This window comes from Curcuma longa, chromosome 1 (genome assembly GCF_044706935.1).
Source record: "Curcuma longa cultivar G26 ecotype Majalengka, Jawa Barat chromosome 1, ITB_CL_G26_1.1, whole genome shotgun sequence".
Classification (NCBI taxonomy): Eukaryota; Viridiplantae; Streptophyta; class Magnoliopsida; order Zingiberales; family Zingiberaceae; genus Curcuma; species Curcuma longa.
Genome location: NC_133861.1, coordinates 1,234,068 through 1,260,091, shown reverse-complemented (window position 1 = coordinate 1,260,091; position 26,024 = coordinate 1,234,068). Strand labels below are relative to the sequence as shown.

The following is a 26,024-nucleotide window of genomic DNA, read 5'->3' as shown; positions in this document are numbered from 1 at the left end:
AGTTGGATTCTACTCGATTCCTCTGACATGATAACAAAATTGATACTTACTCCTGTAGTGTTCTCCTGGAAATGAACTCTGCTGCCGCAATCCAATAGAAGTCTGACAATACTTGGATTAGCTAACAGCTAAAGATATGTTTTCGGATACCTGGAGAGTTTAGATCACAGCTCATCTGGTTGGGTCCCCATTGAGCAGCTAAATGACCAGCTTTCTCTGGGGGAAAAAGAATGACAATTCCACTATACATGAGGTGGTATATGTTAGTCACAGCACTTCCTGGAGAGCAAGATTCAACTCTCGTGCATCCTTTGCAATAGACCCTCCTCTTCTATCAAATGCAAAACCAGCTAAAGTTTCATTTCGTTGATTCAAAAAAAGAAAAGAAAAGAAAAGCAGGCTCACCTCATCAGGGAAGAAATACCATGCTTGACCTTTTCCAGCTCAATGAAGCAGAGATTGCACCTTTCCAACCTGGCATTGACCCAAAAAATGGATGTAAAAGGCGAAAACTCTGGAGGATAGTCGTACAATAGCTCTAAAGTTGTAAGAAGAAAAGGCAACTGGAAAACGAATGTAAACCTCTCTTCTGCTTGAAGATCAACACCTACAGATGGACCTGCTGACATGGTTGAATGGATTACAGGACCGAAAATCCTTACAAGCTTTAGCAGCATTTCCAGGGCAACACCTAAATGCCTATAGTAGAGAGCAAGAGCAAGCAATGTCAAACCATGTGAAATGAGAATCCTCACACTAAATCATATATGAAATGACAAGCTTAGCTACCGTTGAAAGGTGCCTAGATAATTTTGCTAAAAAAGGGATGTGCATACAAAACAATGTTATAATATGATGTCAATATTATGTGAGACAAGGCGGTAGTAAATTGTAATAATCATCTTTCGATAGCTCAAACATCTCAAATAACCCCTTCAAATATTTTAAGAGAAAAAAAAAAACAGAAGAAACAACCATATAATAACCCCTCAAATATTTTAAGAAAAACAGAAACAGAAGAATAAGTTGCAATAAGAGATGCTGCCAAATTATGAGAAACACAAAGATAAGGCAAGTTTAATTGCATGAGAAGTCAATTCCCCCTTAACTCATTAAGGGAAAAAGAAGAGAACTGAAGGTTAGAAGTATGTCAGCTTTATTGAAATTTTCAGGAGGTTCATGATGCTTTAAAACAAAGCCAAAATTAAGGCAGAACACATTACTGGAACTGCTAGAGAACCTACCTATCCCTCTTACTTTCAAGAAGGTTAGTTAAAAGTGGCAGGAGAGAGGTGCAGATATCCAGTGTAATGACATCACTTTTATCTTTCAGAGAGCACAATACATCAGCAGAAACCTGCATTTATTATCACAATAGTTAAGATACTGGATTCTCATTATCAAAAAGTGCTGTGTTTGGGAGCATACACCATGATCAGACATTCTATCAAGTGCACTGATGACACCTTTGACATCATTTCTTTCCCATAGCCGCTGAACTACCTGTAAATTGTAGAAAACCACCATATACCTGGTTGTTAAAATTTCACAAGGACAAAATCCCAAACAAAGACTCAACCCTTAAAAAAAACAAGGTCCTTTTGTAGAAGCTTCCTACTGTGGCCCCAGTAAATCAAATGAATAAAATGCCTCCAGAACAATGCACAACAAAGTTTTGATGAAACATTGTACTGATATCCAGCAAACATTGATATGAAAATAAAATTATGCTTTTCTATTCTTGTCACTTTACTAGAGAGTTTTAGAGTAGGGGGTCATGTTTGGATGTTTTATAAACAACATGGACATTATTAAGGGTTTTCCCCCTTTCAAAAAATCACATATTTGAGAGAAAATCTTTATATAAATTCAGTGAGGCAATAGGCTCCTAATTGTTTCCATGCTGCTCTTGGAGGCAGCTATGTTACTAAGATTCAAGTAGAAGTACACATCATATCCTTGGCAAGGTCATGTAGAGTCGACACTTATATGAGAGCTGAAACCAAAGAGTCGAAGTAATGGACAAGATACCAAAATCATGAGTGCAACTCAAAACCAATTTTAGTTTCCACAAATGAAAAACTGAACCTTTAAAGTAGAATAGCCATAACCAAGGAAAAACAAAACTATTTAAAGTAAATGATATTACTTGTATGGAGAAAAAAAGACAAAATTATCAACTGCATTTTATCAGTCCAAACGTCATTATCCACTTGGATTTATTAGCAAATGGAGGATTACAATACAAATTAATTTGAAAAATTAAGGAGGGGGAATAGTTGTTAGAGAAGCCAGAATTTATCTATTGAAGCCCAAGAGAGAGCTCAATCCAACTCAAAATGTCAAGCCACTATGTTAGGTGGAGGATCTCTTAATATTTAATAATCCTTGTTTTCAGGAAGTGAGACTAAAGGGTGAAGTCTATCTTCTCCTCTTACATCTACTCCTTTTAACATGCCCCCTTAGACTCAACATCATTTTTCTTAGAGCTAAACGTTTCACTTTGATACCATGTTAAAGCCCAAGAGAGAAAGATCAATCTTAACCTAAATGCCGAGGAACTTAGGTTTACTTAGGTGGAGGATAACTTACTGTTAAGTATATTTAAGAAACCATCATTCTCAAGATGTGAGACTAAAAATAGACCTATTTTTGACATAAATATGATAATAGATTGCTATTTTCTGAGGCTTAAGCATTATGAAAAGATAGATCAATTTTATAACTAAAAACATGTTAAATCTCAAGCAAGTAAACTCCAATTGTACAAACAAACTCAGAACTGCATTTGTCCAAACAGAGTGTACTTTCTAGACTGTTTATCACTGTTGCAGTTAAGATATTCTCTGCCAATAAATTAATCAATTACATGATACAAGTATTACCTGTAATTTGGTCAATCGAAATTGCATTGAGTTTAAGAATTGGTCATGACTCCTCAATATAATTTGTATAGAATCCTCATCAGAAACAGGTAGAGTTTCAATTTCAGTATTCTGCTTGTAACTTCTCTGATCAATAAAATAGAAAGTACAATATCAGGGGGTTTAGAAGAGAGTGCACATGATCATCAGAAGAAAACAATTTAGCAGTAAAAAAATTAATCAAAGACAGAAAGGGAATAAATTGCTATAGCAATAGTGAATGAGATGGGTATTACTCAGATCTTTAGCTAATGAAGATGCTCAATTTATCAAGAATATCAACACGTCATTTGACAAGTGATATCGTAATAGTTCTATTTTCAAAAGCGAATACCCCAAATTAGACCGATGATGACAATATAATAGAAACTATTATAGTAATACTCATAGAAGTCACTTTTGATATTTTAATGTGATCCATTGTTTAAAAAAAAAGAATTCACCAAAGAGTACGAGGAGTGAGAAACAACTGTTGCCTCAGAAGCGCTGCTTGATGTTGGATGTTCATAGCTTGGAGAAGGTTCCATCCCCTCCCAGTTTATAAGTGACCTTGTTCTTCCTGCAAATGCTTAGAAAAATTCTTATGGACCATTACTATTGTAAGGACCATTAAAGATAAGCAGGAAATACATACCTCGTCGTGAAACACCAGAAGAGAATGTTTCCTTTGGTTTATGGACTAAACAACACAAAGAAGTACTGTTAGTATGCATCATAATATTGGAGCCACTCGGCACAAATTTAACATACAAACTACTTATCATAACAGAATGACATGTCAGCATCCAAAAGAAATGACTTCTTATTGATAATAAAAAACAAAATAAAGAATGAAATACAAGTTAAGAACTTCATCAATGTTATATTAAGAGTATAACACTGACAAACATTGAAATATCATCATAATGTTTTAGTTGACAAAATCTCTGATTGACTAAGATGGCCAGTACATAGATAAAGGAAATATGTTATTTATAAGCTCAGTTCAACTCAATTAGGCCGTGATTAAATTCTAGGCCATAACATAGTAAAGATCACACTACCATTCATGGAAGCAATTAGCATTGCCAGGAAGGAATTATCCAGAGGCACCAATGCAACACAAAAGCATTAGTAAACCCACCTGTTACTATTTGATAATGGGCATTACAGAAATAAACAAGACATGTTATTTAGGCAGCTAATTGGGCATCAAATTACAGAATTATCAAACCAAAATAATGATATCATCTTCCCCCTTAGAACGTTGAGTTTCTTTCCTTAATTTCCTTGTATAGCATTGGGTACACAGAACATGTTCCTGATGATTACTTAACTTTTGTAATGAATTATAACTAAACACTTCACACTCCCACAGATGTTGATATTCTGAGAATGTCAATGTCTTTCCTTGCTATTTTGCATAATGTAATCACATATCCACATCAAAGTTTTAAGGAAAATTTTCCTTGTTCCATAAAAATAAACTTTTCAAACCGTGCAATAATTTTATATTCAACCGATTAGTGAGGATTCCATATCACAGAGTAAGAAATAAGAAAAGATAGCATGCTGATTAGCAGCAGGTACAAAGATAGTATGACAAATAGAATTGTGCAAATTCAAAACTGTTGGTTCCAGAACCACCGATTTTACATGGTTAGTTTTTTTTTAACTCTATCTTGTGCTTGAACACAAATATCCTTGTCATTAAATGGAACACCATACACAATTAATGGGAAAATTATAAATCTGCAAAATAATAAATCTGCTGCATTCATGGAAGTTTCACTTAAAATTAATGCAATTTTTCTAAATTTATTATATTCACTCATTTTCCTGGTGGAAGTCACTTATGGACTTTATAATCAGCCATCGCACAAATAAGTGCAGACATGAATAATTTCAAGTACTCATTCACCAGTTGAATCACATACCAAGACGGAGTTTTATTCAAGTCTACACTTGGTGATTAAAGCAGAAAATTATATACCATAGAAGGTGTCGTGGAAATGAAGGTAGAACTGTGTGCCATATGAACTGTCTATACTACTTGTGTCTACTTTGAGCAGTTAAATAAGGAAATTTCACCCTAGATCTGCTGATCAAGTTCCAAGGAACCAATTAAAAGCTGAAACAGCAGGTTGAAACTTAAAATCTATGTCACTCAATTTACTGCTCCTCTTGGGAGACAAGATGCGGCAAAGATCCAGGATGCAATACCTGGCAGATCTTCACTTGCTGATATTTTCATGGAAACAGCTCCACTGGCAATCCGAACAATGGTTCTGACAATTTTTTCAACTTATGTGAGATTTTGCAATCCCCAGATTTCACAATTGATCCATCGGGACACTATGGTATACAATATTGAGTTGTGCCAGTTGACACGGACGGAATTTACCATTCTACCCACCCACCGTATGCCATGACATAGGTTCATGGCTTGCAGTGGCTTTTTTTTATTTTTTTTCTAAATAGTAATTCCTATCTTATTCCTTTCCCTTTCTTAATTTTTTCCCTTCTGGTAACTTTTTCCCTCCTACATGGTTTTTTTTTCCCTCCTACATGGTTTTTTTTTCCCTCCATCCATCCATCCACCATAAGGGTAAATAGAGAAAAAAAACTTCTTTTAACTCTTTAGGATGGGTAATTTTTTTCCCTCCTTCATTCATCCACGAGATAAATAAAAAAACAAACAGCTATATACTACTATGAATTAAATTATTGTATATATAAATTTGATTTAATTTTAAACTGATCAAAATAAATCTAGTTTAAACATACTTGATCCGCTATGTCTACTTATTGGACTTCAACTAATGCTGAATTAACTTTTACTCAATAAGTATCAAATATTTCATGAGATAATATCAAAACTTGAACTCAACATTCAACATCTCAAATATAACTCAATAGTATCTATAACAATTAAATATTAATAAAAAAATATTTTTAATTAATATATTTATATTTTAAAAAGTATCGAAACTATATCGGCACAGCACGATATAGTATCAAAACCGACTAGAAATTTTAAAACTTGCGAGACACACACTAAAGGAAGAAAGATTAGTGTTCCCCCAGCTTCATAAAGTAAGCCACCTTCCTCCTACTTCTTGATTCCTTCTTTTGGTGGCATGTTGGCACAACAATGTCACTATATCATTCCAACTAAGAAGGATACCCTGACTTGGAATGGTGCATTAAACCTTGGATGAAATCATTTTGATAGAACAGCAGGTTTGGCCTATCTCATGGAGGGAAAAAAGTAGTCTTAATTTGCCTTAGTTTTAGGCATTGTATGTCAATGCTACATCAGTTATATAATCAGTATTTGATCAACTAGGCCAAAACCCTCAATTTTGATAGTATCAGGTAAGTAGGATGAGGATTGAGATAACAATAATTCTAAAAATTAAAAACATTAAAAAGGGTACAAACAAAAATAAATTTGTTTGATACAGGACATCTCAAAGACATGAAAGAACATTACTTCCACAGATTAAATGATTAATCAATAACCAAGTATAACTCTAAATAAATAAGGACATTCAAAATATTGATAGCATAAATTACAATTATAAATTTTAATTAGTTCAAAAATGTTAGAATAATTAACAAATTCAAAATTCTACTACCTAGTTAAGAACTGTTAGAATATTTAGGGATAAAAATATTCTTTTATAGAATAATTCTCTTAGAATAGGTCTCTATGTTTGTATATAAATAGGGGCTTATCCCTTGTAATAAACATGATCTATGATATTATTTTACATGGTATCAGAGCGAAGATTAGGATTAGGTTTATCCGCCAAACCCTAGCCGCCGCCGTCCTTCTTTCTCTCTCTTTCCCGAATCGCGCCAAGTCGCAACATCTCTCCATGCGACGCGCTCCTCATCGCGCCTCGTCTCATCGCGACCATGAGCCCGACGCGCTCCTCGTCGGAACCACCCGAACACGCGTGGCTTCCGCCGCCCGAACGCGGTCTTCACGTCGCGACTGCAGGGTCCGACGCTCTCCACTCAGTCCGGTGGGCAGCAGCAGCGTAGCCTTTCAGCCGCTCCTCTTCCGACCTCAACCCTAACCCTCAAAGCGGTGCGCCGTCCTTCCTCCATTCTTCTTTGTGTGTCCAGTGCTCGTCGGTTCCGACCCTTCAACTCCATCAAACAAAATAGCAGCAGCGCAGCCTTTCGGCCGCTCCACTTCGGGTCCGATCACAAGAAGACAGCAAAGCCTCCTCCTCTTCTCATCTCCCAACGTGCTTGTCCATCCCCTATTCCAGCACTAGTCGTCAGCCGCTGCCTCTAGGAAACAGCACGTGGTGTCTCCTCTCCTGTGAGCAGAGGAACCGAAGGCGTGTAGAAATAGAGCGCCTCTAAACAGTGCGCCTCCTCTTCTCTTTAATCCTGCTTCACGTGAGACAAAGTGTGTATCTCAAACAACAACACAAGTATTGCCTCTTCTCTACATGGCGGCCTCTAGCACTTCGAAGACGAATATCTCAATTTTTACCAATCACATCACTGCACCGCTCTCTTTTGAGCTATTGGATGGTAAGAATTATTCCTCTTGGAGCTCTCACATAAAACTTTGGCTTGTTGGACAGGGTTATGAAACACATCTCACTCAAATCGAAGAAGATATTCAAACTGCCGAACGTCCTCTATGGAAAAAGGTTGATGCTCAATTGTGTTGTATTATCCGAGCCACCATCCATCCATCTCTTAGGGATGTCTTCCGCACTCACAAGACCTGCAAAGCTGTTTGGACACAGGCTCAACAACTTTTTACAAATACCTCTTGGCGACTCTATCAAGTTTGTGAAGATCTCATGACCATTCTCAGTGCCCATCAGATTAAGGATTCTATGTCAACTTATCTGGGTTCGGTGTCTAGACTTCTTTGTGACTTCAATGAACTGCTTCCACCTGCGGCCACTCCTGTTGCAGAGCTTGAAAATCGGAAGAAATTTTTTATGTCTCTGGCTTTATATGGTTTGCCCACAGACTATTCTCATGTTCGTGATCAGATCCTGGGTAACCCCACAGAGGCTACTATGGACAGTACCTGGGCGACTCTCCTTCGTGTCCCTGTCAAAGTCTCGACGTTGCCTCCTTCCAGTCATGTCGACTCATCAACCTTGGTCTCTCGAAACAACAACAGACCTCCACCTCGTAAGGGTGGTAAAGGACGCCCTTGGTGTGATCATTGCCACCGACCAGGACACACAATTAATAAATGTTGGAGTCTACATGGTCGACCTCCTCGTGCTGCACAGATTGTTCAGAGTTCTATCACTCCTTCAGCTTCCACTTCACAGTTACCACCAGATCCGACCCCACCGCCTTCCTATGATGACTTTCTGAAGTGGTATGAGGATCGAAAGACTTCTGATTCCCCTGCTACCGTTGCACTCACTGGTAATTCCTTTGCTGGCATATCTCACATTTCAAGTCCTTGGGTTCTCGATTCTGGAGCCACCGATCATATCACTAGTAATAAATCTCTTTTTTCTTCTCTCTCTACTTCAGGTTATTTACCCTTTGTCACCATGGCAAATGGTTCTTGTTAGAATATTTAGGGATAAATAATCTGTTTATTCTTTTAGAATAATTCTCCTAGAATAAGTCGTTATATTCATGTATAAATAAGAGGGTTATCCCTTGTAATAAGACAAGTTTTCTATATTCTTTTTCACATGGTATCAGAGCCGGTTAAATTAGGGTTAAATTCTTTCCGCCGAAACGCCTGTTTTCTTTTCTCGTCGCACGTATTCCTCGTCGCGACGCGGAACAGCAGCTTCGCGGCGGCCGTTCTCCCTGTCGCGCGTCTTCCTCGTAGCGACAACGCAATTGAAGCGGCGGCCGTTCTCTGTTCGCCGATCGTGACTCTTCCAGCGCCGATCGCGTGCGTCTCCGGCCACTCCAGCGCCGATCGCGCGCGTCTCTCCGGCCCTCTCCGTCGGCGCTCTCCCTTCTGAAGTTTCTCCTGATCCCGAGCCCGTGCACAGGAGCTACGTGAGCACTTCTGCATCGACGCGCTCTCCTTCTTCGTCCAGAAGCACCGAAGGAGCGTCGTCTCCTTCTTCGTCCAGTTTTTTTTTGCCTCTGCTTCTGCCTCTTCTTCGTCATCCCGACGGTCGATTTAACGCCAAATTCATCTCGCCGCGTTCTGCGGGAGTTCGTCCCCGAGCGATCGAAGAAAAATCTAGGGTTCGGAGAGGAGCGCAAAGAAAGGAACACCGAAGTGAAAGAACAGAAGCCCCAAGGAAGCCACTGCCCGGAGTTTTGGTCTTTAGACTCGCGAGGAAGGAGGTGGGAGACCTAGCGCGCCTCTGTTCCAGAAACCCCAGCGCACCTTTGTTCGCTATCAGAAGCGAACAGCATAATAAAAACTTTGCTGCATTAAAAAAAAAATCTCAAACAGCAAACAGAGAACAATGGTATCCAGCAAGCAGCACCTTTCCAAAAGCAAGTGCTGATGGAAAGAAGATTGATCATGTCACCTCGTAAGGGTGGCAAAGAACCACCAGATCTGACCCCACCGCCTTCCTATGACGACTTTCTGAAATGGTATGAGGATCGAAAAACTTCTGATTCCCCTGTTGCCATTGCACTCACTGGTAATTCCTTTGCTGGCATATCTCGTTCTTCGAGTTCTTGGGTTCTTGATTCCGGGGCACCGATCATATCACTGGTAATAAATTCTTTTTTCTTCTCTCTCTACTTCTGGTTATTTACCCTTTGTCACCATGGCAAATGGTTCTCAAATTCAGTCTCAGGGTGTTGGTATTGTTCATCCTTCTCCATCTCTTTCTATTCATAATGTTCTTTATGTTCCCGGTGCTCCCTTTAATTTATTATCAATTAGTCAGCTTACTCAGTCTCTTGATTGTGTCATCTCGTTTACAAATCTTCTGTTTCCTTACAGGACCGGAGTACGGGGAGGATGATTGGCTTCGGATATGAGTCTCATGGCCTATATCGGCTTCAACAATCCTCTCTTGTTGGTTCGGCGGCAGCATCTCCCCTTCTTATTCATGCTCAGTTGGGACATCCTGGTCTTGATAAGTTGAAACTATTACATCCTAATCTTTCCCACTTAAAATCTCTATCCTGTGAGTCATGTCAATTAGGAAAGCATGTCCGTAGTTCTTTTTCTCCTCGCACTGTGAGTCGGGCTACGTCACCTTTTGCTTTGGTTCATTCCGATGTTTGGGGTCCGAGTCGTGTCTCTTCTACATTGGGGTCACGATATTTTGTTACCTTTATAGACGATTTTTCCCGTTGCACCTGGTTATATCTAATGAAAGATCGTTCGGAGTTGTTTTCTCTTTTTCAATCTTTTTTCTATGAAATTAAAAATCAATTTGGTATTTCTCTTCGAACCTTGCAGAGTGATAATGCACGTGAGTATCTATCTACTCCATTTCAGACCTTCATGGCGTCTCATGGTGTGTTGCATCGGACGTCCTGTCCTCATACCCCTCAACAGAATGGAGTTGCCGAACGCAAGAATCGTCATCTTCTTGAAACCACCCGAACTCTTCTTCTCCATTCTCATGTTCCTCTTCAATTTTGGGGTGATGCTGTCCTTACCGCATGCTATCTCATCAATCGCATGCCTTCCTCCACTTTACAAGGTCAAATACCTCATCATGTTCTTTATCCTCATCAGTCTCTTCATCATTTACCACCTAAGGTCTTTGGTTCTATATGTTTTGCTCATGCTCTCGATCCTGGCATGGATAAACTCTCTCCCCGGTCTCATAAATGTGTCTTCCTTGGGTATCCACGGTCTAAAAAAGGGTACAAATGTTATTCCCCTACTCTCCATCGGTACTTCATCTCTGCTGATGTCACGTTCTTTGATTCGGTCCCATTTTTTGGGCCCAATGGATCTCCATCTGAGGTTTCTCCTTCTATGCCTGCACCATTGGCTATCTTTTATCCTCCGGAGGAGTCTTTGTCACCTCCAGAGACATCTCCTCCATTGCAGATTTATCAGCGTCGTCCTCGTCCTGCCTTGCCGCCGCCCACCACTGACGCTGCCATGAACTCATCTTTGGAGCCAAGTCTTTCGCCTTGTCCTCCGGTCCCATCTCCTGAGTCTGATGTTCCCATTGCACTTCGAAAAGGTATGCGTTCCACTCGTAATCCTTCTCCTCATTATATTTCTTTGAGTTATCATCGTATTTCTCCTTCCTATTTTTCTTGTCTTTCCTCCTTGTCGTCTGTTTCTCTTCCGAAGACTGCAGATGATGCCTTTGCCCATCCAGGATGGAAACAGGCTATGCTCGATGAAATATGTGCCTTACAAAGCAGTGGGACTTGGGACCTCGTTCCTCTACCACCAGGGAAGTCAGTTGTCGGTTGTCGATGGGTATATACGGTGAAGGTTGGTCCAGACGGAAAGGTTGATCGGCTTAAAGCTCGCCTCGTTGCTAAAGGATATACTCAGATCTTCGGATTGGATTATGGGGACACTTTTTCTCCTGTTGCCAAGCTGTCCTCTGTACGTCTATTCCTGTCCATTGCTGCTATCCGACATTGGCCTCTTTATCAGTTGGATATCAAAAATGCTTTCTTACATGGTGACCTGCTCGAAGAAGTCTACATGGAGCAACCTCCGTGTTTTGTTGCTCAGGGGGAGTCTTCTGGTCTTGTATGTCGCCTGCGGAAATCTTTATATGGCCTCAAGCAGTCTCCCAGAGCATGGTTCGGTAGATTTAGTACTGTAATTCAACAGTTTGGCATGACTCGGAGTGAGGCTGACCATTCTGTCTTTTATCGCCACTCATCTGCTGGTTGCATCTACTTGGTAGTTTATGTTGATGATATTGTTATCACAGGTAGTGATCATCTCGGGATTTCACAGGTGAAGCAGCATCTTTTCAAACATTTTCAGACAAAAGATCTCGGCAAACTCAAATATTTTTTGGGGATAGAAGTAGCACAGTCCAAAGATGGGATTATCATATCCCAAAGGAAGTATGCATTGGATATTCTAGAAGAAACAGGCATGTTAAACTCAAAGGCAGTTGACACTCCAATGGATCCTAATATCAAGCTCATGCCAAATCAGGGGGAGCCTCTTCCAGATCCTGAACGATACAGGCGATTAGTTGGGAGACTAAGCTATCTTACTGTTACTCGTCCGGATATCTCATTTGCAGTAAGTGTAGTAAGTCAGTTTCTCAACTCTCCATGCAAGGAACATTGGGATGCTGTGACTCGCATTATTCGATATATCAAAAGCACTCCAGGAAAGGGTCTTCTGTACGAAGACAAAGGACATACTCGAGTCGTAGGGTATTCTGATGCAGATTGGGCAGGATCTCCCATTGATAGGAAATCTACTTCTGGTTATTGTATATTTGTCGGAGATAACCTTATTTCTTGGAAAAGCAAAAAGCAGAATGTTGTGGCAAGATCCAGTGCAGAGGCAGAATATCGAGCTATGGCCATAGCCAGTCAAGAGCTTATATGGCTCAAACAGTTACTTCAAGAGCTAAGATTTGGAGAGGTTACACAAATGTCACTTATATGTGACAACCAAGCCGCCATGCATATTGCTTCGAATCCAGTTTTTCATGAGAGGACAAAACATATTGAAGTCGACTGTCACTTTGTCAGAGAGAAAGTCATATCTGGTGAAATATCTACTAGTTTTGTTAACTCACAGGATCAACTAGCAGATATATTCACCAAGTCACTGAGAGGTCCTCGAATTGACTACATATGTAACAAGCTGGGTACATATGATTTATATTCTCCAGCTTGAGGGGGAGTGTTAGAATATTTAGGGATAAATAATCTGTTTATTCTTTTAGAATAATTCTCCTAGAATAAGTCGTTATATTCATGTATAAATAAGGGGGTTATCCCTTGTAATAAGATAAGTTTTCTATATTCTTTTTTAACAGGTATTTGGGGTCCGAGTCGTGTCTCATCTACATTGGGATCACGATATTTTATTACCTTTATAGACGATTTTTTCCGTTGTATTTGGTTATATCTGATGAAAGATCGTTCAGAATTGTTTTCTCTTTTTCAATCTTTTTTCTATGAAATTAAAACTCAATTTGGTATATCTCTTCAAAATTTGCAGAGTGATAATGCACGTAAGTATTTATCTAGTCCTTTTCAAACCTTTTTGGCATCTCATGGTGTGCTGCATCGAACGTCTTGTCCTCATACTCCTCAACAAAATGGCGTTACTGAACGCAAGAATCGTCATCTTCTTGAGACCACCCGAACTCTTCTTCTCCATTCTCACGTTCCTCTTCAGTTTTGGGGTGACGCTGTTCTTACTGCATGCTATCTGATCAATCGCATGCCTTCCTCCACTCTACAAGGTCAAATACCTCATCGTGTTCTTTATCCTCATCAGTCTCTTCATACTTTACCACCTAAGATTTTTGGTTCTATATGTTTTGCTCATGCTCTCGATCCTGGCATTGACAAACTCTGTCCCCGGTCTCATAAATGTATCTTCCCACGGTCTCAGAAAGAGTACAAGTGTTATTCCCCTACTCTCCGTCGGTATTTCATCTCTGCTGATGTCACATTCTTTGATTCGGTTCCATTTTTTGGGTCCAATGGATCTCTGTCCGAGTTTTCTCCTTCTACGCCTACACCATTGGCTATCTTTTATCCTCCGGCGGAGTCTCTGTCACCTCAGGAAACATCTTCATTACAGGTTTATCAGCGTCGTTCTCGTCCTGCTTTGCCGCCGCCCACCACTGACACTACTATGGACACATCTTTGGAGCCAAGTCTTTCGCCTCGTCCTCCAGTCCCATCTCATGAGTCTAATGTTCCCATTACACTTCGAAAAGGTATGCGTTCCACTCGTAATCCTTCTCCTCATTATGTTTCTTTGCATTATCATCGTGTTTCTCCTTCCTATTTTGCTTGTCTTTCGTCTTTGTCGTCTGTTTCTCTTCCGAAGACTGCAGGTGATGCCTTTGCCCATCCATGATGGAAACAAGCTATGCTCGACGAAATGTGTGTCTTACAGAGTAGTGGGACTTGGGACCTCGTTCCTCTACCGCCACGGAAGTCAGTTGTCGGTGGTCATCCTTCCTATACGGTGAAGGTTGGTCAAGACGGAAAGGTTGACCGGCTTAAGGCTCGCCTCGTTGCTAAAGGATATACTCAGATCTTCGGATTGGATTATGGAGACACTTTTTCTCCTGTTGCCAAGCTGTCCTCCATGCGCTTATTCCTATCCATTGTTGCGATTCGACATTGGCCTCTTTATCAGTTGGACATCAAAAATGTTTTCTTACATGGTGACCTGCTCGAGAAAGTCTATATAGGACAACCTCAGTGTTTTATTGCTCAGGGGGAGTCTTCTGGTCTTGTATGTCACCTGCGGAAATCTTTATATGGCCTAAAGCAGTCTCCCAGAGCATGGTTTGGTAGATTTAGTACTGTAATTCAACAATTTGGCATGACTCGGAGTGAGGCTGACCATTCTATTTTTTATCGACACTCATCTACTGGTTGCATCTACTTAGTAGTTTATGTCGATGATATTGTTATCACAGGTAGTGATCATCTCAGGATTTCACAGGTAAAACATCTTTTTAAACATTTCCAGACAAAAGATCTCGACAAACTCAAATATTTTTTGGGGATAGAAGTAGCACAGTCCAAAGATGGGATTATCATATCCGAAAGAAAGTATGCAATGGATATTCTAGTAAAACAGGCATGTTAAACTCAAAGACAGTTGACACCCCCATGAATCATAATATCAAGCTCATGCCAAATCAGGGGGAGCCTCTTCCAGATCCTAAACGATACAGGCGATTAGTAGGGAGACTAAGTTATCTTACTGTTACTCGTCCAGATATCTCATTTGCAGTAAGTGTAATAAGTCAGTTTCTCAACTCTCCATGCAAGGAACATTGGGATGCTGTGACTCACATTATTCGATATATCAAAGGCGCTCCAGGAAAGGGTCTTTTGTACGAAGATAAAGGGCATACTCGAGTCGTAGGGTATTCTGATGCAGATTGGACAGAATCCCTCATTGATAGAAAATCTACTTCCGATTTTTGTATATTTATCGGAGATAACCTTATTTTTTGGAAAAGTAAAAAGCAGAATGTTGTGGCAAGATCCAGTGCAGAGGCAGAATATCAAACTATGGTCATAGCCAGTCAGGAGCTTATATGGCTCAAACAGTTGCTTCAAGAGCTAAGATTTGGAGAGATTACACAAATGTCACTTATATGTGACAATCAAGCCGCCATGCATATCGCCTCGAATCCAGTTTTTCATGAGAACAAAGCATATTGAAGTCGACTGTCACTTTGTCAGAAAGAAAGTCATATCCGGTGAAATATTTACTAGTTTTGTTAACTCACACGATCAACTAGCAGATATATTCACCAAATCACTAAGAGGTCCTCGAATTGACTACATATGTAACAAGCTGGGTACATATAATTTATATTCTCCAGCTTGAGGGGGAGTGTTAGAATATTTAGGGATAAAAATATTCTTTGTCTATAATTCTCTTAGAATAGATCTCTATGTTTGTATATAAATAGGGACTTATCCCTTGTAATAAACATGATCTATGATATTATTTTACAAGAACTATTTATGATTTGATACCAAAAAAAATAAATAGCTAGTAAGCAACACTAACAAAAGTTCGTAGTTAAAACTAATAGTGTTATAACCTCAAATTGGATTAAGGTTTGAATTCGTTGAATCAAGCTTAAATTATCAATAAAATTTAATTTATAGTTCAATTCTATTTGTTTAGAAACAGAGTAGGAGCAGGCATCTGAAGGAAGGAGGTGACAACATCGCTTCATGGTTTAAATTCAATTGTTGATCTCTTTCAAATATATTAATAATGATGTCATTACAAATTTGGAAACCACAGTATCGTTTCTCAAATCTATAGTGATCAATATTCAGAACACTATTGTTGGAGTTATATTGTAGATAAATGCTGGAGTCATTAATCCATGGACTCTATTTTGTAAGTTATTCAGTGGTTTTGCTGTGTTGTTCTAGCTTCTGAATCTGTTGAGCAATAAAAAATGTTAGGAATTCCTAAATTTCCAGTATAAGCATTATGGTATATTGGATTCTAAGTCTAAAAGGATATTTGGATCAAAGTTGTATTTTATTATTCTGCTTTTGCAGTTCCATTACAATTAGTTGTTGGTGCAAATTCATGAGTGTCATAGTCATGTAGCGAAAACTATTGAATCTGTTGATTCGCGCACGAATATCGGAAGCAATCTTCTACAACATATTGATTCTACCGAAGAATACTAGGAAATAGACAAACAAATTCATGTTTGAGGAAGAAAACGACCCTGTCGTAAATAGTATTAATCCAAAATTATCTTAAAACCCTTAAACATGCATTTAAATAAACCCAAAATAAAACTCTATCTCGCAAAAGTCAAAAATACTCTCAAACCCTAAAAAATGAAAATTACTATAAATAGTAAAAAAAATATGTTTGGAACCTCCGAAAAGACACTAAACGATGTTTAATAGGCCTGAAAATGGGTCATTATGGATTCCACCCGGTACCAAATAAAGATCTCTAAAAGAGCTTCGATTAGCAACTGACCGTGTCTTGTTCTAACACCCAAGTCAAAAGTTATGACCTTTGGAAGTTTGCCCTACTAAATCCACATCATTCTCTCATGGGTGAAGAAAATTCATTCTCAAATTGTCAACCGCATCATTATCAGAAGAATCACAATGGAAAGAAATCAAATGCTTGACATTGAAAACATCAATCGTGCGGAGATGACCAGGCAGCTTCAAACGATATGCATTGAGGTTTATCTTCTCAATAATCTCAATCGGATTAATCTTTTTGGCTGACAATTTGTTGTTATCCCCAACGGAGAAACGATCTTTCGACAAAACTACCCACATGAAATCACCAACATCAAACACCAAGTGTCGTCGCTTCTAGTCCGCCTTGTATTTGTATTTGGAATTAAAGATGGGCAGATGCTCATGTACCATTTTATGAACCTCCTATAAGCAATTCACAAAGTCAATTGCTTTACCATGTACCGTACCCTTGCTAGGCAATGTCAACAAATCTAGTGGACCACGAGGTTGAGCCGAGTAAACCACCTAGAATGGGCTAAAACCAGTACTACGATTCACGGCATAGTTGTGAGCAAATTTCGCCTGATACAACTTCAGGTCTTAACTCTTCACATAGTCCCCTATTAAGCGGCGCAGTAAGTTTCCAAGTGACCTATTCACAACCTCCGACTACCCGTCTGTCTAAGGATGATATGCACTATTGAAATTCAATTGTGTATTAACCATCTTCCATAAGCTACACCAAAAATGACTAAGAAAACAAATATCTCGATCTGAAACAATGGATGTAGGCAGCCCATGAAGACGATAGACATCCCAAAAGAACAATTATGCCACCATAACAGCATCGGTAGTGTTCTTGCAAGGAATAAAATAAACCATCTTAGAAAATCTATCAATGACAACAAAGATGGAATCACTACCTCGCTGGGTACACGACAAATCCAGCATAAAATCCATGTTAATATCAACCCATGACCGAGAAGGAATTGGCAAAGGCATGTACAGTCCTGAATTAGTGGGCATCCCCTTCGAGACTTGACAAATTATGCACCTCGGCACATATTTCTCGATATCTCATCGCAATGTAAGTCAAAAGTAGAAAGTCTGAACCAAGTGCAATGTTTTATCCCGACCGATATGACCCTCACCATGCAATTCCTTGGAATACATAACTGATTACTCTTAAATAGAAACTCATCATGCAGCAAAAACTCTGTCTTCTTTCCAGCTCGTACGTCTTGCAGGATCACTAAAAAATAAGGATTAGTAACAAGTAAATCACGAAATTAGTCAAAACCTGGCACCTCAACCCGCATAATAACTAGAAAGCTGCTCCTGTGAGACAAAGCATCTGCCACCCAAGTAGCAATCCCTGCTTTATGTCTAACCACATAGGTAAACTGCTCCAAATAAGCAACTCATCTCGTATGGCGGGGTAACACCTTGTCTTGTTGGCGTAGGTGCCACAATAAATCATGATTTGTATACAAAACAAATTCCCTGTGAAATAAATAGTGACGTCAATACCTCACCACTTGCACAACGACATAAAACTCAACATCATGAATGTTGTAGTTAAGTTTTGCTCCAAAAAGTTTCTCGCTGAAAAATGTCATAGGTATGCTATTCTGACTAAGTACTGTGTCAATACCAACTTTAGAAGCATTTGTGTGTAACTCAAAAGGCTGCGAGACAACTAGAAGTATTAATATCGGTGTCGTTGTGAGTTGTTCTTTAATCAATTGAAAAGTTGACTCTGTATCCTCAGTCCATTCAAGCCTATTGCCCTTCAAACAATTTATAATAGGAGTCATGATGACACTAAAAGAAGCAATGAAATGCCTGTAAAACGATGTCAGCCCGTGAAAACTTCTCGCTTCTGTTAAGGTTGACGGTGTAGGTAAATCCCTTATTGTTTGTACTTCAGCTTTGTCAACTTCCAAACCCACTCCCAAAGCCATATATCCCAAAAATAATACCCTAGGGTCATAAACACACTTCTTTATAGCCACATAAAACTTTTCCCTGCATAACACACCAAAAACCTCCCTCACATGTTATAGATGTTCTGGAGTCGCACTATATATCATAATATCATCAAAATAAACCACAACAAACCTACCAATGAATGGCCGCAACAATTGATTCATCACACGTATAAAAGTACTAGGGGCATTGAATAAACCAAAAGGCACCACAAGCCACTCATACAACCCTTCCCTAGTCTTAAAAGTTATCTTCCATTCATCCCTCGACCTAATGCGAATCTGATAATACCCACTCTTTAAATCCAATTTGATGAACACAACTGATCCACTAATCTAGTCAAGTAAATCAACCAAACGAGAAATGGAAAAATGGTACCTGACAGTGATTTATTGATGGCCCTACTATCCACGCACATACGCCAAGATCCATTCTTCTTTGGTACCAAAAGAGCAAGTACAACACAAGGACTCATGTTTTCTCTTATATGACCTTTAACCAGTAATTCTTCCACTTGTCACCACAATGCTTCATGCACATGCGGGTTCTTCCAGTAATGGGATCTATGCGGTAGAGAAGCTCCCGGCTCCAGATTGATATGATGTTGGATATCTTGTGGAGGAGGCAATTGACCTAGTAACTCTTCAAAAAAAATATCGCTAGACTCTGCAATCAGTGGAGCCACAAACTCCAAAACAGTGATAGGTTCAGACACTTCCTTACCCATCAATATATATCCCTTTTCTGCCTTATGCAACTCCTTGTCCAACTAGAGCCATGGATAATAAAGTCAACCCCTCACTTGTCGGTTTTGGTTATTCCACCGTTTGTCTGTTAGGTAGTAGCATAATTTTGACTCCCTCGACCATAAAATTATAAGTATTAGCTCGTCCATCATGATGCACCTCCCTATCATACTACCAAGGTCTGCCCAACAAAAGGTGACAAGCATCCATAGCCACTACATCACACCAAACATCTTTATACTTCAAACCCACATAAAAGAGACAAGAGCCCTTCTACACCGATACCTCCCCACCTTTTTAAGTCATGCCAATTTATAAGGTTTAGGATGATGTTCTGTCTAAATATTCAATTTCTGTATAGCTTCAACAGACACGATATTTTCACAGCTTCCAACATCAATCACAAACCAAAGATGGTACATGTCGATTGGAAAATATTACTCCGTAGTCAATCATCATCCACTACAGATTTCGACGTTAAATAAGAATGTCGAACCACTAATGCTAACTCGATATCACCTTCCAATAGCACTTCATCAACGACCTCCTCATTATACACTGGGTCTCCTGTGACCTTTGATACAACTTTTTCACAATCATCATTCTCAATAAACAACACATTTTTCCCTACAACCTTCTTGCACTCTAACATCCTGTGCCCAATCTCTCCACAGCCGAAACACCGTGTACCGCTACTATTACCACTTCCTTTACTAGATTGTCCGACACCTTTATTACCAACCCCAGCAGCATCACCACCAGACCGTCTACTCATAGTGTACATAGGAAATATTCCACTATTACGTCATGTATGTTTTTCCACCAACACTTCTCTCTAGTGTGCAATAAACACAGAAATGGGGTCAAACATATTCACAGAATCTTGAATCTGATATTTCAAATCCCTAATATAGCGTGCCACCAACTGATCTTCAATTTCTTGTATTTCATTCCTAGCAATTAACTAAAAAAATTCGGTGGCATCTTTATCCACGGCGCAAATGCCTTGCTTTAAGTTCTACAACCTCTAATACAGTAATCATTGAAAATTGTCCAGTCAAAAGGTCGCTTGTATGTGCTTCTTCATCTTCTCCCATTCCTTACCCAATCGTTTTGGGTTGATTTCAACTGGTGTCGCCATGCAATCGCTCTCCCACACAATTTGGTCGCAACCAAGGGCACACGCTTGCCTTTTGGCACCTATTTAAAATCCAGAATTTCCTCTACGAAAGCTAGCCAAAATCCAGAAACTCCTCAGGTTATAGGTTGACATGGAACTCAAGAAGTTCAGTTCTCATACCCGTCTCCCAACACTTGCGATCCTCCTCTACTACTGCTCTGTGTTGCCTGCAGAGAGCCTCTTCTTCATAAGCATCCTCTTCTTCTACCGAGTTAATCCGATAATTGTTATTACGTCGGACCAAACTCCTATTCATGTTCCCCATCATCTCAGCCATCTTCTCTGTTAGTTGATTCATCATCAGCTCCATCCGTTCGTCAACTATCTCTCGAACTCGCTACTCCATGTCACGTTCGTAAACATTGTGAATGTTGTCAACACGCGGTTGTCTCCTCGACAGTATAATAACACAAAATCAGTTCAGCTCTAATACCAACTGACGTAGCAGAAACTATTGAATATGTTGATTCGCGCACGAATACCAGAAGCAATCTTCTATAACTTGTTGATTTTATCGAAGAACACCAAGAAATAAACAACTAAACTCGTGTTTGGGAAAGAAAACGATGCTGTCGTAAATAGTATTAATCCCAAACTGTCTTAAAACCTTTAAACATGCATTTAAATAGACCTAAAATAAAATCCTAACTTGCAAAAGTCAAAAATACCCTCAAACTCTAAAAATAAAAAATTTCTATAAATAGTAAAAAATATATTTGGAGCCTCCGAAAAAGCACCAAACGATGTCTGACAGGCCTGAAATAGGTCGGTACGAATTCCGCCCGATACCGAATAAAGGTCTCTAAAGAGCTTTGATTAGCAACCAACCGCACCTCGTTCTGACACCCGAGTCAAAAGTTATGGCCTCCGGAAGTTTGCCCTGCTGAATCCGCATCACATAGGCTCATAGCTTCCTTGGTCAAGTGATCATTGATCTAAACTGCATTTGTTCATTGACACATCAGTTCAATAATGAACCTATGATATATCAATTTGATAATTAGCCTAAATTGACTTATCATATATCAGTGCAATAGTAGTGAAACATTCCATAGTGTTTATGTTCTTTAATTAATTTAGATAGTTGGAAATTTTTTTTTAGATCCAACTCAGAAGTTCCAGACCAATTCAACCTAGATTGCAAGTCATCAATGCTAAATTTTTACCACTGAAATTCTCTTCCGTACTTATCTCTATGCCAAGATTTGCAAAGTACTATTTACTCTCATAATCACCAAATACCCTTAGTAGTATAGTCCATCCCAAGGGGAAATACAAAATAATACAGACATGACGATGTGTTGCGTTAGAATATCCTATAAGTAACAACACATCCAATAACAAATCTCGATAACTTGGAATGATGAATAATCCAACAAAACACGATGAGGTTATAATGTGCAAAATTAAGAATAAAAAATTGACAGCTGATTTAACTACAAACTTAAAGAATCAGACTTACAGTTTTCCTGATCAAAGTGCAAACGTGGCTCTCTGAATGAATTTGATCTGATCCTTCCTTTAACCATCTGTTTAGCACCATCCAGATTTTTTTCTTCAGCTGTCAAATGAGTCCCAGCATTGCCAGAGGGAACAGAAGTTTGGTCCAAAAGTTCATTTTGTTCAATATTTCTACTACCCAAAAATCCAGAATGAATGGATATATCTATTTTATCGGAATTCTCTCTGATGTTTGGTACCTTCTGAAATTCAGTAAATTTTGCTTGGATATCAAATGACATTGTTCTACCAATTCCAGAGTCCTTGATAGAATCAGAAGGCAACTCTGTCCTCGGGCTAGTTCTTGGAACAATCACAGGTATTATATCTGCTTTGTTGGTCTGAAGGTTGGATGTAGACTGAACTTTTGATAAACTTCTTTTTACAGATGAAGAAGCAAATGCTGGTGCTGTCACAGGTACTCTCACGCTAGCACATGCCCCACTCCTTTGAGGGGTACCAGGAAGATTGGCTGTTGCTTTAGATATAAAGCATAACAGAAAATTTTTCAAGTCTCATACTTCAAAAGCATGAAATGAGAAATGCAGTAAAAATTATTCTAATAACCTACCTGGTAATAAATTTGCATCCTTAGAATTTGTTTCAGAACTCTGTAATATTGATAGCTTCCTCATACTAGACTTTATGTTACCAGCTTGGATAGATGGATTACCAACTGATGTAGACTTTTGGCCTGAATGACCATTTGATCTAGGACTAGCAACGACAGCATATGGTTCAATGCGCTGCAATTCATAACACCAGCTAATATTAAATTTTATATGCACATATTTAGTGGTCATGCTCAATGTCTTTCCAACAAGAAAAAAATAGTCTTAGACATATAGAATGAGTTAGAACACTCACAGAGAGGTCCACAACCCATACTCCAACACAACTTTGATTGTATGAACATCCAAGAAGTTTTCCCTCATGAATATTCATATCTGATAATCTAGACCATCCAACATCCACATTATCATGGCACACTATTGGTTCCCAGGAAAATACCTGGATAAAATTGATATTAGTACTTTTGTGAAAGGTGTCATTAGAAAAATGAAGTAATTGAGTCTACCTTCAGACTTTCATGCAAACCACATAGCAATATTCTCCCATCTGGATTAAATGTCACTGTACGTACACCGGAAGCCTGGAGGCAATTTGAACAAGTGAACCACACAAAATAAAACTGTTCAAGCATTCAGAACCATAACTCAATGTGGAGCTGCCACCAGCTTCATTATAATGCAGTCAGAAACCAAGGTCCAAAGTATTTAAATATCCAAATAAACTTCTTTATGGAAATTTTGACAAACTTAGAGTATATTGACTAGCGGAACAAATATGACCAAAACAAAGAGATACCAAATGAAATACAGAACCCAGAAAATGATTTAAAATTATAACCAAGGTTTAAAATATCGGGCCGTGCCAAAGTTTCAGTCCCGGACCGGAACGATACAGTTTCGGTACCGTATCGTACCGTGCCGGTATAGTTTCGATATTTTTAAAATATAAAATATATTAATTAAAATAAAAAATTTAATCTAAATATTTAAAAATAAAAAATAAAATTTTTTTGATAATTTTATAGGTTTTAATAAAGCCTATTTAAATTATCCCAAATTATAATTTTGAACTATAGCTAGGAGTTAATTATTAAAATCCGATTAAGCCTAAAATTTTAAAAAGAAAAAAAAAATAGCACAGACCGCGCGATCGCTGTGCGCGGCTCGCGCGGAGCGTCACCGGGCCCCGGCGGCGTCGCCGGCCTCAGGCGGCGCCTCCGGTGGCGTCGCCGGCCCTGGGCGGCGCCTCCGGCGGCGTCGCCGACTCCGGGCGGGGCCTCCGACGGCGTCGCCGAGGCCTCACGACGCCTCCGGACGCGTTTCCGACCGGATTTCCTATGCCGGCGCTATGCCGGCCGCCGGTGCCGGTGCGGAACGAAAAATTTCGTGTGTATCGTCCGATACGGCACGAGATTTTAATCCTTGATTATACCTAGCATCATGTTTGGTCAAGATAAACAACTAAGAAGAGAGAAATGTTGTCCACTTGGTTGTTCTATCCAACGGAGGGCAACAACTCCGTATGATTTCTTCTGGCCTCGAAGCGAGCCTGAGACATGAGCCTTCATGGAAGCCCTACCTCATGTCAAAGCATCAATTTGTGTTATGGCTCCTAGCACAAGGTCCCCTACGCACCAAGGACAAGCTGGAATACGTGAAGTGCAAAACTTGTCCTTTGTGAAAGTGAACTAATGAATCATTGGACCATATCTTCTTTTGATATCCCATTAGCATTGCTCTTTGGGACAAGGTGAAGACTTGGTTTCAACTACCACACGAGATGACCACCTCCATGTGAATGCTAGAGGTTTTCCTCCGAAGATACCGCAGTAATGGCCAATTGATTAGAGCTAGATACTTGAGCATGTCTTGTATGGTCTTTTTGTTATGGCAAACACATAATCGCTGCCAATTTGAGGGAAATATCCCTGATGTTGACAGGATGTTTCGCAAGATCCAGACGCACGTTTTTTGCTTTGCGTTATGTACCTTCTCATATGATATATAAAAACTATTTTCCTTCCTTAAAAAAAAAAGAAGATAGATGCTCATGTTCCTTCATGACTCCAGCAATCCAAGAAACAGCATAACAATTTCAGAAAAAAAAAACATTCAAGTAAAAATGTAATTGTTAGAATATTTTAAAACTTTCCGTTAAGCTTTAAAAGTATTTTATGATTACAAAGAATAACAGACACTCACTTTCATTTCAGGGGCGGCCCGGCTTAAGCCTCCTGGGGGCCCTAGGGGATTTTTTTAAAAATGATTATTATTATTTTAAAATATTTTCTCTCACCTTTTTTTATTCGGACTTGAGACCGACAATTTTGGATTTAAAAATTTTTAAAATAAATTAAAATATTAATTTTAAAAATAATTTTTTTATATAAAATTAAATTTTTTAGCTTTTTGAGATGCAAAATTATTAATTAAATTTTCATATTCAAGTTTTAATAATAAATTTTTTTCAATTGATAACATTGCTAAATTATTTAATCTTTCTTGAGACATAGTTGAACATAAATAAGACTTTATTAATTTTAATTTTGAAAAATTTCTTTCCGCTGAAGCTATACTAACAAGTATAGTCAGTAATATTCTATAAAATATCCATGCATTAGGAAAAGAATTTAATTTTTTTATAAGATTTAATACCTCAAGTGCTGTTTTTAATTCTGGATTTATTATTTCTTTTAAAACTTTCAATTCTAAAAATAAATCTAAACCATCAATATCTTGTGACATATCATGTGTTAAAAAGTTTTCAAGATTCAAACATTTTTCTTTTAAAAAATCATTATCAAGAAATTTTAACTTCTCTACCTCATATAAAAAATTAAAATTATCTTCGTATATTTTAAATTGTTCAAACCTACTTTAAAGTGAAGAAATAGCATGATCAATAATATAATTAAAGTAATTGATTTTAAAAGATTCTTCTGGCGATAGTTTTACTTCATTAGTTACATTCTCATCAAATCGTTTATTTTTTCTAATTACACGTTTTTCACGAAATTTTGGTTCTATATTTATTTCATTTGCAATTTCTTTAGCAGAAATCATAGCAGATATGAATTCATTTTCTCTATACTCATTCAAAAAAGAAATAAGACTTTTTAATTGATCTAATGCAATTGCAATGTTCATATCTTTATATTGTAAAAATTTACTAACAGTATTAACTATGAATAATATATCATACCAAATAACCATACCTAATAAAAATTCAAAACTTTCAATCTCATATGTTGCTAAATAAATTGCTTCACTTTTTGTTTTAGGATCATCATTAGTCTCTACAAGTTTGTATAAAGCTTCTCTTATTTTGTGGAGTTTGATATTTTATAGCTTTAACACTTTCAAGACGACTTTCCCAACATGTTTGTAATAATGATTTTAGAGTTAATTTCAAATGTGATCTTATAAGATTTTCCATCTTTTGGTAGAAGAGAAAAATAATGAGTAAATACGTTGTATAACACCAAAAAATGTTATAGCACTAGGACAAGAATTAGCCATA

At 38.4% G+C, this 26,024-nt stretch overlaps 1 protein-coding gene across 1 annotated transcript; it reads right to left on the bottom strand.

Annotated features, from left to right (window-relative positions):
- LOC141823296 (katanin p80 WD40 repeat-containing subunit B1 homolog KTN80.4-like) lies at positions 1 to 24,238 on the bottom strand. The gene is made up of 13 exons (XM_074710597.1): positions 24,140 to 24,238; positions 23,011 to 23,085; positions 22,800 to 22,943; positions 22,504 to 22,678; positions 21,895 to 22,410; positions 3,559 to 3,603; positions 3,368 to 3,483; positions 2,886 to 3,011; positions 1,429 to 1,503; positions 1,245 to 1,357; positions 583 to 699; positions 406 to 474; positions 1 to 331 (listed from the first exon to the last, which is right to left on the bottom strand). Exons 1-13 carry the CDS (start codon positions 24,236 to 24,238, stop codon positions 268 to 270), a joined length of 1,734 nt encoding a protein of 577 aa, XP_074566698.1. The 3' UTR covers positions 1 to 267.
- Positions 24,239 to 26,024: the final 1,786 nt, after the last annotated feature.